General features: G+C 38.6%; 1 protein-coding gene across 1 annotated transcript in view; it reads left to right on the plus strand.

Moving 5' to 3' along the window:
- The window catches only part of TRIM37 (tripartite motif containing 37), a 147,339-nt gene extending 135,235 nt beyond the window's left edge, over nt 1-12,104 (plus strand). Inside the window, exon 26 of the mRNA XM_042966055.1 lies at nt 11,888-12,104. Within this exon, the coding sequence (XP_042821989.1) occupies nt 11,888-11,891 (4 nt within the window). The 3' untranslated portion in view covers nt 11,892-12,104. The remainder of the gene's footprint in view (nt 1-11,887) is intronic.
- The last annotated feature ends 268 nt before the right edge of the window (nt 12,105-12,372 follow it).

Raw genomic sequence — 12,372 nt, forward strand, 5'->3', positions numbered from 1 at the left:
TGGTTAAGTGTCCAATTCTTGATTTCTCCTTAGGTCATGATCTCACAGTTTGCGGGATCAAGCCCTGCATCAGTCTCCACAGCTGGCGGCACAAAGCCTGCACGGGATTTGCTCTCTCCCTATCCCTCTGCCCCTATCCCACTCATGCTGTCTCTTTCTGGAAAAAAAAAAAAAAAGAGTCAGGGTGTTTGGGTGGCTCAGTCAGTTAAGCATCCGACTTCAACTCAGGTCATGATCTCGTGGTTTGTGAGTTTGAGCCCCAGGTCGGGCTCTGTACTGACAGCTCAGAGCCTGGAGCCTGCTTCAGATTCTGCGTTTTCCGTCTCTCTGCCCCTACCCCACTCTCACTGTGTCACTCTCAAAAGTAAACATTGGAAGAGGAAAAAAAGTCAGACATTTAACCCACTGAGCCACACGGGCAACTGAAACCCTTTTAAATTGGTAGGATTTCAGTTTACTTTGATAGCAAGATTATTTTCGGTTGTTACAGCTGTAGGAAAATTGGAAAGTATTTGGCTCTTTACACTTGCACAAAAACTTTGTAGGGAAAATATTTGAGCTTAATTGTTGTATTCTCATGTATTTTAGGAAGCTAACTTATTCGTATATTCTGAGTCCATATTTAAGAATAAAGTCTATCTCTTGAAAAGCAAAAAATGCAAGGTTCTAAAGAAATGATATTGAACCTACCCTCCTGGTATAAAATTCTCTGTTTTGTAATTACAGTCGGAAACATGTTGTACCAAAAACCAAGAACTAACTGGTAGGTAACTAAAGGACAGAATGAGTACTCAAAAGCAGTTCCATTATGGTGAAGAAAATGATGCCTATTTTGTTGGGCTCCAGTTCACTTCAAGTAATTTTGTTTGTGAATTATAAAATGGTAAGAAATAGGCAGCATATATAAATTTTCAGTCCATTGAGAAAAATGGGATTCAGTTAACAAGTGTCTGCCATTCTCTCTAGGTAGACAACTACTGTCCTTGAGCCAAATCCCTACGGCTGTTTATTTTTGGAAACAAAGTGGTTTTGGAACATATTAATATCCATTCATTTATAGTTTGTCAGTGACTGCTTTTGCCGTACAAAGGCAGAGCTGAGTAGCCGCTAAGGAAACCTGTTGGCTCCAGAGCCTCAAATATTTACTCTCACACCCTTTACAGATAACAATTGCTGGCTTCTGCTCTGTTGATATTAATGGGAACTTCATGGTTTTTTTAGTATAGAACGTTTATGTTTGAAAAAGCATGATTTTTAAGTCAAAAAGGTGAACATTTGATTAGTTTTGTGTTTACTTTTGTGTGGGGTACTGTCCTGTTCTAGAATCATAAGAAGGCTGAAAGGGGCACCTGGGTGGCTCAGTTGGTTTAAACATCTAACTCTTGGTCTTGGCTCCAGTTATGATCTAATGGTTTATGAATCCGAGCCCCACTTCACGCTTTGTGCCGTCAGTGCAGAGTCTGCTTGGGATCCTCTCTCATTCCATTGCTCTTGAAGACCAAACGATTTCAAAGGTGAAGGACCTGTTAGCATTTAGTAGTGCTGGATCTTTTTTTTTTTTTTTTTTTTTAATGTTTGTTTATTTTTGAGAGAATACGAGCGGGGGAGGTGCAGAGATGGAGGGAGACACAGAAATGGAAGCAGGCTCCAGCCTCTGAGCTATCAGCATAGAGCCTGACACAGGGCTCGAACTCACCAACCACAAGATCATGACCTGAGCCAAAATCAGACACTTAACCACCTGAGCCTTCCAGGCACCCCAGTAGTGGGATCTTTGAAAAATATAATTACTTTCCCAAATTCTAGTCATGTTATATAGTAAGTCTGCACTGAATTCCTCAGTGGTGCCAGGAAATCTTCCCTCTTCCTTGGGGTGATATGCCTGCTTTGGCTATGCTAGACTTCAGGTAGCAGTAAGAGGAGGAGAAGGCATAGGAGAAGGTACCAGTTCCTTTTCCCTCTTCGCATTGGTTGTTCATGATCTGGTCTGCAAGAGCAGACCCCCCCTTTCATTCCCATTCTCCTACATGTAGCTGTCATCACCTGCAGTCTGTGCAAATCATGAGTAGTGGACATAAATTTCCAATGAGTTCCTCTACTGTGCTTCTACTTTCTGGCACTTTGTGTATCTTTTAAGTCTTTTCCTTCCACCATTACCTTGTTTTACTATTTTTTTTTTTTTTTTAAGTAAACTCTACCACCAACTTGGGGCTTGAACTCATGACCCCAGATCAAGAATCCCTTGCTCTACCATCTGAGCTAGCAAGTGCCCCCAGTATTTAGTATTTTTATTTCGTGTTTCTTTCCTAGAAAATTTCTTCTTAATGAATGTTTTCTCTTAAGCCAAAGGATATAGCAGTTAATGCTTGCAGTGTGCACAGACATGGTTTCTGGACAGCTTTGACCAACTGTGTCATTGAATCCTTAAGTAACCGTTGAGGTAGATGATTTGTGTGTCCTACCCATTTGTCAGAGAAACATGCAGTTTAGGGAGGTTAGGTGATTCTCTGAAGGTTCCACACCACTGGCAAGGATGGAATGAATTGCTGGTCTGGTACTTTTTTTAGTTCTTCACACTTGAACCAAATCCAGCATTTTTATACCTAATAATTTTAAAGCTCCAGATTTTCCTATTTTTTTAACTTTTTATTTTGGGGTAATTTTAGATTTACAAAGAGATACAAAAGTCCTGACAGAGTTCCCATATACCCATCATGCAGCTTTTACTCAGCTTCTGCTTTTGTTAACATCTTCTATAACTGTAGAATAGTAATCAAAACTAGGAAATTAGTCGTTTACAGTACTGTTAACTACAGAATTTATTCAGATTTCACCAGTTAATTTATTTTTTAATGTTTATTTTGGGAGAGAAAATGCACACATGTGAGCAGGGAAGTGAAGGGCAGAGATAAAGGGAGAGAGAGAATCCCAAGCGGCTCTGTGCTATCAGCGCAGGGCCCAAAGCAGGGCTCCATCCCACAAACCACGAGATCATGACCATAGCTGGTATCAAGAGTTGGCTGCTTAACTGATTAAGCCGCCCAGACACCCCACCAGTTATTGTATTAATGTCCTTTTTCTGTTCCAGGATCCAGTCCAGCATCCCACATTGCATTTAGCTGTCATGTTTCTTTAGTATCCTCTGGTCAGTGACAGTTCTCAAGTCTTTCCAGTTTTTCATGACCTTGATATTTTCGAAGAGGACCAATTATTTTATAGAATGTTCCCTTATTTGGGTTTGTTTGATATTTTCTCATATTTAACTGAGATTAAGCATTATTGGGAAAACTACCACAGATGTGATATGCCCTTCTCATTGCAGTGTATCAGGGGCTGTATATAGTGCAGGTATTTATTATTGATGACGCTAATCTTGATTAGGTGGTCAAGTTGGTGTTTGCCAGGATTCACACTATTTATTTACAGTTTTTCCCTTTGTAATTACTAAATATTTGAGGCAAATACTCTTTCTGCTTAAACTCTTACTACCTTTAGCACCTACTGGTGGATCTTGCCTACAACAATTATGACTGCAGTGTTCTAATTGTTTTCTATTTCCCTGTTCCTTATACATTTATTATTAGCATTTTGTAAGGAAAAGTCCCTTCTTTCCCATTTAGCTTTTTATTCGACCACTTATTTGTATCAGTGTGCACTCATGGATATTATTTTATTCTTTATGATCCAATATGTCATTATTTTAAAGTTCAGTTCTAGTTTTGGCTATCGGAAGCTCTTTCAGGTTAGCTTTTGTATCCTTTTGGTATGTTCCTTCCTCCTCCTTTCCCTCTTCTCCCCCCACAAGATGCTCCAGGCTTATCTTGTCTTTCCTCTGCCTCTTTTTATGGACAGTGGTATTTAAAAAGTAAGATTGGGGTGTTAAGGTGTGCGTGTTGTTTCTGGAGTGTCACTGCTTCTAGTCCTTATCAATGGAGAGAATAGGAAACCACCTGTATACTTAGTCATGCGAACATCTCTACGTCTTTGTATATGTATGTATATGCAAATATGTTTTAAGAAGATAAATCATGAGTCTGTAATTGATGCCTACAACACCAGTCCCAACTCCATAGTGCTCATTATAGCCTTCCCTTTTATTATAGCTTTCTCTAACAGCCTGTCTCTCATTAGCTATAGTATATTTATTTTTTAAATGTTTATTTATTGGTTTTGAGAGAGGGTGTGTGTGTGAGCAGGAGAGGGGCAGAGAGAGAATCCCACGCAGACTCTGCACTGTCAGCACAGAGCCCAATGTGGGGCTTGATCCCACCAATCACAAGATCTCGACCTGAGCTCTGAAATCAAGAATTGGACATTCAACCGACTGAGCCACCCAGGCGGCCCAGCTACACTATATATACTTACTTGTTTAACTGTAATATATAAACCAAGTAGTTTCGGAACTGTTGACCTACCTATACCTTTGTGAGGAACAAGTTTACCAACTACAGGGCAGTGCTGGTTTATAGTTTTTTGTTTTTAGCCTTCAGTATCCTGTCATTTTCCCAAAGTTATTTAGGTCCTAAGATTCAGAGTTACATTCATTCTTTTCTGCACCATCCTCTTCAGTGTGATTAAATGATTCATTTGTGATAAAGTAAGATTCATCTGTTATAGCCTGCATTTTGTCCTCCCCACATATCCTGGTTGATTTCTAAATTTACACACATTAAAATTTAGTCTTTGTGGTACAGTGCAGTTCTGTGGGTTTTGACAAATACAGAGTTGTGTATCTGGCACCATAATAACTGCATAAAACAGTTCAGTTACCCTCAGAGTTCCCTTGTGTTAAGTAAATCCTTCCCACTGCCCCCCCACAACTCCTGGCAACCATGATCTGTTCTCTGTCCTTTTAATTTTCCCTTTACCAGAGTGTCATAGCCTTTCACTTAGCAAAATGCATTGGGTTTCATCCATGTTGTATGAATCAGCACTTCCTTTATTGCTGAGTAGTAGTTCACTGTATGGGCGTACCACTGTTTATTTACCCATGGAAGGACATTTGGGTTATTTCCAGTGATTATGAATCTTATAAACATTTGTGTGTAGATTTTTGTGTGAACATGAGTTTTCATCCTCTAGAGTAATATATGCCTTGGAATGGGATTGCTGGGTGTGTGATAAAGATCTATCTGGCTGGTCTTTGTCTCTGGTTCCTGGGGTGCATACTCCATGGAATGTCCTGAATGATAGAATTGTCTTTGTTATTTATGGTGGGTCCTGATAGCTTATGCTAATGAGATAATTCAGGATGGGGTCTGGCATGTTAGAAAGACTGATCATGTGATTAGAGGATTGGGGTTCATAGTCACTTGATATCAGCCTGAATAGTTCAGGCTCATTGCCAGTGAGTCTGTCATGCTTACTTTATGAAATCCCAATAAAATCTCTGCATACTGAAGCTCAGATGAGCTTCCCCAGTAGGCAGTACTCTGTATTGTCATCCATAGTTGTTTCGGGAAGATAAAATGCTCTGGTGGGGCGCCTGGGTGGCTCAGTCGGTTGAGCGTCCGACTTCGGCTCAGGTCATGATCTCACAGTTCATGAGTCTGAGCCTTGCGTCGGGCTCTGTGCTGACAGCTCAGAGCCTGGAGCCTGCTTGGGATTCTGTGTCTCCCTCCTTCTCTCTCTGCACACCCTGCTCATGCTCTGTCTCTCTCTGTCTCAAAAATAAATAAAAACATTAAAAAAAAGACTTTTTTAAATGCTTTGGTCACAAGGAAGCTTCACATTGGGACTCTCCTAGACCTGACTGTATGCATCTTTTCTTTTGCCTGGTTTTGATCTTTTGTATAATAAAACTATAAGTATTTCCCTAAGTTCTATGAGTTGTTCTAGCAATTGTCAAACCTGAGGGTCATTCAGGACATTCCAAAGAGTATGTATCCTTGGATACCTACTTTTCCAGAAGTGGCACTGCCATTTTACATTACTAACAGCAACATGTGAGAGTTCTAGTTGGATCTTACAGACACTTGGTACTGTCAGCACTTTTTAATTTTAGCCATTCTAATAAGTGATACTGGTTTTGCTAATATTTTGCTGAGGATTTTTTCATCTATATGCAAGAAGGATATTGGTATGCATAGTTTTCCCGTCTTCATTCTATTTGGTATCAGAGTAATGCTGACCTTAAAAAATTAATCTTTTCTGGAAGAGAATTATAGAATTGGTGTTATTTATTCCTTAAATGTTTGGTAGAATTTACCAGTGAAGGCATCTGGAAGAGATTTGTTTTTCCTAGGTGTGTGTTTCGAGTATTTATCCTGCTATATATTCTGTGAGCTTCCTGGATCTACGATTTGATGTCTGTGATTTAAATTTTTGGAAATTTTCTTGCTATTATTCAGATATTTCTTCTGCCCTATCTTTCTCTTCTCCTTTTAGGATTCCAATTATATGTATATGTTAGACTGATATTGTCCCACAGCTCTTATATGTTCTCTTCTGGGATTATTTTGTTTTCATTTTTCCTTCACTGTGTGTGTGTGTGTGTGTGTGTGTGTGTGTGTGTGTGTGTGTGTTTCAGTTAGGGTAATTTACGTTGATTTATCTTTAAGTTTACTGATCTCTCCTCAGCACTGTTCAATCCACTGATGAGCCAGTCAAAAGCATTCATCATCTCTATTACAGTACATTTCTAGCATTTTTATTTAGTTTCTTTGCTAAAACCACCTATAAGATCTTGCATATGTTGTCCACCATTTCCATAACATATTAACCATAGTTTAAAATTTTTTTTAATGTTTATTTATTTTTGAGAGAGCACTCAAGTGGGAGAGGGGCAGAGAGGGAGGCAGACACAGAATCCGAAGCAGGCTCCAGGCTATCAGCACAGAGCCCAACATGGGGCTTGAATTCATGAGCTGTGAGATCATGACCTGAGCCAATGCTTAGCTGACTGAGCCACCCAGTCACCCCTAGCCTTAATTATTTTAAATTCTCTGTCCCAAAATCTTGGTCCTATCAGTCTGCTTCTTCTTTCCTTTCCTTTTTTATTTTTTAATGTTTGTTTATTTTGAAAGAGTGCAAGGGTAGGGAGTGCAAGAATAAGAGTGCAGAGAGAGAGAGGGAGAGAGAAAATCCCAAGCAAGCTCCATGCTGCCACTGCAGAGCCTGATGCGGGGCTTGATCCTACAAACCCATGAGATCATGATCTGAGTCAAAATCAAGAGTTGGATGCTTAACCTGCCCGCAGAAGTCAGTGCTTCTTTTTTGTTTTTGTTTCAGAATTGTGTATTTTTTAAATTGATACATAGTCGATACACAGTGTACAACATAGTAATTCAACATCTCCATACATTATGCTGTATGTTCACAAGTGACAGAGCTACCATCTGTCCCCATACAACACTATTACAATACCACCAATTGCATTCCTTACGCTGTACCTTTTATCCCTGTGACTTATTTATTCCATAACTGGAAACCTAGATCTCCCACTCCCCTTCACCGATGGCCATACTACCCTCTTCTCTGGCAACCGTCAGTTCTCTGTATTTATGGGTCTGTTTCTGCTTTCTGTTTTTTAGATTGCACATATAAATGAAATCATATGGTATTTGTTCTCTGGCTTACTTCATTTAACATGATATCCATTGTACATCCATGTTATTGCAGATGGCAAGACTGCAACCCTTTTTATATCTGTGTAGTATTCCTGTGTGTGTGTGTGTGTGTGTGTGTGTGTCACATCTTTTTTTTCCAATCATCTGTCAATGGACAGACACTTGGGTTGCTTCCCTATCTTGGCTATTGTAAATAGTGCTGCAGCAAACAGGAGTGTATGTATCTTCTTGAATTAGTGTTTCATTTCTTTTGGGTAAATACCCAATAGTGGAATTACTGGATCACATGGTAATTCTATTTTACATATTTTATTTTTTTTTAAGTAATCTCTACACCCACTGTGGGGCTTGAACTCATGACCCCAAGATCAAGAGTCACACACTTCTCCCAACTGAGCCAGCCAGGCACCCCAGTAATTCAATTTTTAGTTTTTTCTTAAAGTTTATTTTTCAGAGATCATGCAAGTGTGCGCACATGAGCAGGGAAGGGTGAGACAGAGAGGGAGACAGAGAATCCCATGCAGGCTCCACACGACGCAGAGCCCAGTGCAGGGCTCAAACCCACCGTGAAATCATGACCCGAGCCAAAATCAAGTCAGACACTTAACTGATTGATGGAGCCACCAGGCACCCAATTTTTCATTTTGGGGGGAATTTCCATTTTGTTTTCCACAGTGGCTACACCAGTTTACATCCCACCAAGCATGCATGAGGGATCCTTTTTCTCCACATACTTGCCAATATTTGTTATTTCTTGTCTGTTTGATACTAGCTATTCTGATGTCATATATCTCATTGTGGTTTTGATTTGCATTTCCCTGATGATGAGTGATAACGGAGTATCTTCTCATGTGTCTTTGCCATCTGTATGTCATCTTTGTAATGTGTTTGGGTACTCTGCCAATATTTTATTCAGAATGTTTTCTTGATGTTTAGTTGTATACGTTCATTATATATTTTGAATATTATCCCTTTATCAGATATGTCATTTGTGAATATCTTCTCCCATTCAGGTTACCTTTTCATTTTGTTGATAGTTTCCTTCAATGTGCAAGTGCTTTTTATTTTAGTGAAGTCCCCATAGTTCACTTTTGCTTTTGCTCACCTTGCCTGAGGAGACAGATCTAGAAAAATGTTGCTAAGGCTCATGTTAAAGACATTATTGGGGCGCCTGGGTGGCTCAGTCGGTTAAGCGTCCGACTTCAGCTCAGGTCACGATCTCACAGTCCGTGAGTTCGAGCCCCGCGTCGGGCTCTGGGCCGATGGCTCAGAGCCTGGAGCCTGCTTCCGATTCTGTGTCTCCCTCTCTCTCTGACCCTCCCCCGTTCATGCTCTGTCTCTCTCGGTCTCAAAAATAAATAAACGTTAAAAAAAAAAATTTAAAAAAGACATTATTGCCTATGTTTTCTTCTAGGTTTTTGGTGTGGTTTTGTTTTTGGTTTCAGGTGTCACATTTAGGTATTTAATCCATTTTGAATTTATTTTTGTGTACCATGTAAGAGTGACTGTGGTCCAGTTTTCTTACCACCATTTACTGAAGAGACTGATGTTTCCCTCTTGTATAGTTTTACACCTCCTTTGTCACACATCGACTGGGTTTCTGGGCTTGCTCTGTTCTCTTCCACTGATCACTAGGTCTATTTTTATGCCAGTATCAGTACGATACTGGTTTTGGTTACTACACCTTTGTAGTATAGCTTGAAATCTGGGATTGTGATACTTCCAGCTTTGTTCTTTCTCAAGACTGCTTTGGCTGTTAAGGGTGGCTGGTTCTGATGATTGCTTCACTCTTCAGAATACATTTTTTTTTTTTCATATGGTTCTGTATAGTTTGTTGAAAGTGACATATCATATGTAGGGCAGTAGATAGTTTGGAGAATTGTTTTTACATCTAAACACAGCAGGCCTTTCCTCCTGCTTATTAGACTTGTATAGCAGAGTCTGAATTAATCTAGGTTAGGAGTATGTGCTTGGTTTGAGGTTCTTCGTTGCTATGATTAACCTTAGCAATAAATAACTTATCTTTCCTTTGAATAAAAAGACAAATGACTAGTGGTTTTAAATTGTTGGGTTTTATTAAGGTATTGGCAATATTTCCACATATGTCTTAACCTGAATGAATAGTTTTAATAAAATAGGAAGGATCACTCATGATTACAACTGAACTCATAAGTGAGCTGTAGAGCAGGTTTGTAAATTGTTAAATTTACTTGGTAAGAAATGATTCACTTCATTCGCTTCACTCCATAGAGAATTCTTTGCAGAGTAATGTCATGAACAAGGGAACAAAGCCTGTCTCTCATCAAAGAGCACCTAGAGTAAGAGTTAACAATGATGTATCTGTGGATTATCTGATACATCAGAGTTTATTAAAGTATTTCCTTTTCCAGAACAACTGCTGTGTCAATCTGGAGTTCCCTATTTCCTATTTTCTAATTAATACAATAAATAGTCTTCAAAATAGAAGATAAAAAATACTGCTAAGATGAAGTAACAATTACTTTTCAACACAGTACCATTTGGAAAATAGTCATGTGATAATACTGGTGGTACCTTGTTTTGAAGAAAAACATTTAAGCTATTCACAGGTTAGAACAGAAGAGTGGGTAATTTATCCTTTAATATCACATGGTTTTAAAAGGTGAAAAAAGTACGTTCTTTTGCTAATTTAAGACTCAAAGAAAAAGTGTCCAAAATTACGATGTGACCAAAACTATATAGTATCCCCCTTCATGGCCTTGCGTAGGCGAGAATGGTCATTGAGTGAATAAATTATGTTTAAACACTAAAGTAATAATTTACAAATCACTTTCTCACAAAGCCTTGGCAAGCCTTTGATGGAGAAGTACTTGAACCACAGCAGTTTTATCTGTAAACACTGAACTTCTTTATGCATCATTTTCGTCTGCCCATCGGATGTTGCACTTTTTACTGGCACAGTGTTCCAACAATGGAGTATGGTTGTCATGAAGATACAGCGTGACACTATACCACCACGTTGACATTATACCACTATAAATGTGGTCAGAATCAGACTCAGTGTTGACATTGACATTGTTGACACTGTCCTTGGAAAAGGTGTTACTTTTAAGGATCCTCCTACTTAAATGCAATAGTAACTTTAGTCTTACTACTTCAAGGACAGTGGATGGCACTTCTAGGTAAAGTAAAGGTATATACATGTGTGTTTCCACCATCCCCTTTAGCACAGATATAAGTGGGATTAATAGCCCCAGTGTTTGGTGCTGTAATGTTGCTAAACCTCAGATATCCCTCAAAAGTACACATCTAGAAAGTGAACAAAGGAAACCCTAAATTTAGGGACTGATTCCCTTTGAAACTCACAGTGAATGTACAAGGAGTTTGTAAGGACTTCATTTGGTAACCTGAAGTCTGTTTCCCTAACAAGTACTACACTTTCTTGTTTATATTTGTTTTACTATTTCCTATTCTAACAAGACTTTAGCAGGCAAACAAACTGATGCATATCATGTTAAATTGAAAAAGGGATACTGTCACTCTGAAGGACTGAGTGTAGAATTTTCACCACCACTAAATTACACAGTTAAAAGTACAAAACACATAATTCACAGACTATTACCTCAGCATTAACAGTTATATATTATATATACTTTTATATCTAATATTTTTACAATCACCAGATACACCATCATTAAATACAAGTTACAGAATGTGTAGATACCATTAGTTAGAGGGGTACTTATTGCTTACATTAGCAAGCAGCAAATAAGGGCACAGGATTTGAACTCGAAGGGAACTACTTTCTATCACCAGTGGCATTAAGATATAACACTGCATTTCACAAAGCACTGCTTTTTACCTAGTTTATAGAATCAAGAGCAGCATATATCATACCAATAACCACTACTTTAATGTAGAATTTTAAAGGATTTACCTTACAAATGGTACCTAACTACTCTATAAATATGCATGTTGTGAACAAATGAAGAGTTGCTATTTTTCACAATATTGGTTTATAACTTGACCACACTAGAACTACTCTGCTTTATTTTCTAGAGGGCTACTGGTATGAAAAATGGAACTGCTTATATAGTCAGATCTACAAAATTCAGACCCTTAAAAGTGTGGTCTATTCATCCGAGTTTCATCCAACCATTTTTCCCCACTGAAAAAATCTATCATTTGTATCTTCTTTCCTTTCACCTTCTTTATTCTGATCAAACACAGTAGCAATGGACAACTACAGAAAATCTTAAATTTTTTTTTTTTAATTTAGGTAAGTGCTTTGGACTATAATGTGTACCAATACTCTGCTGCCTGTTTTCTTGTTTCCTTAGATAATTTGATTTGAAACTGACTCTTCACCTGATGGGTTGTTAACAAGATCTAGGCTTCAGAAAGTGACAGATGTGAGTGAGGTCCGTATATGGGGGTAAACATCAGGTTAGTGAAAATTCTGGTACTATAGTTGGAGCCATGTTTACTTCCTCCTTTTTAGCCACGTGTCAGAAGACTTGAGAAAAGAATAAATGACTTCAAGAGAAATACTGAAAATCTTACAAATTCTTAAAAATAAAATGTATAGGTTAACAATCTGATCATTGCTGAAGTTTTTATGTATTTGATATAGCTATACTGGCATCCAAAATACGCTGCAGTCCTTTGTTTTTAAAATCTAGGAATCTGAGTCCTCCATTATGGGTCTGGGGAACATAAAGTAACAGTATTATTCTATAAAAAACACAGGCAGTGGACATTTTTCAGCAAGAACATTTGGTGCCTCCCAGTGTTGTATGTGAGTGGGCAGCTCCTGTCCATGGTA

The sequence above is a fragment of the Panthera tigris genome, chromosome E1 (assembly GCF_018350195.1).
Source record: "Panthera tigris isolate Pti1 chromosome E1, P.tigris_Pti1_mat1.1, whole genome shotgun sequence".
NCBI lineage: Eukaryota > Metazoa > Chordata > Mammalia > Carnivora > Felidae > Panthera > Panthera tigris.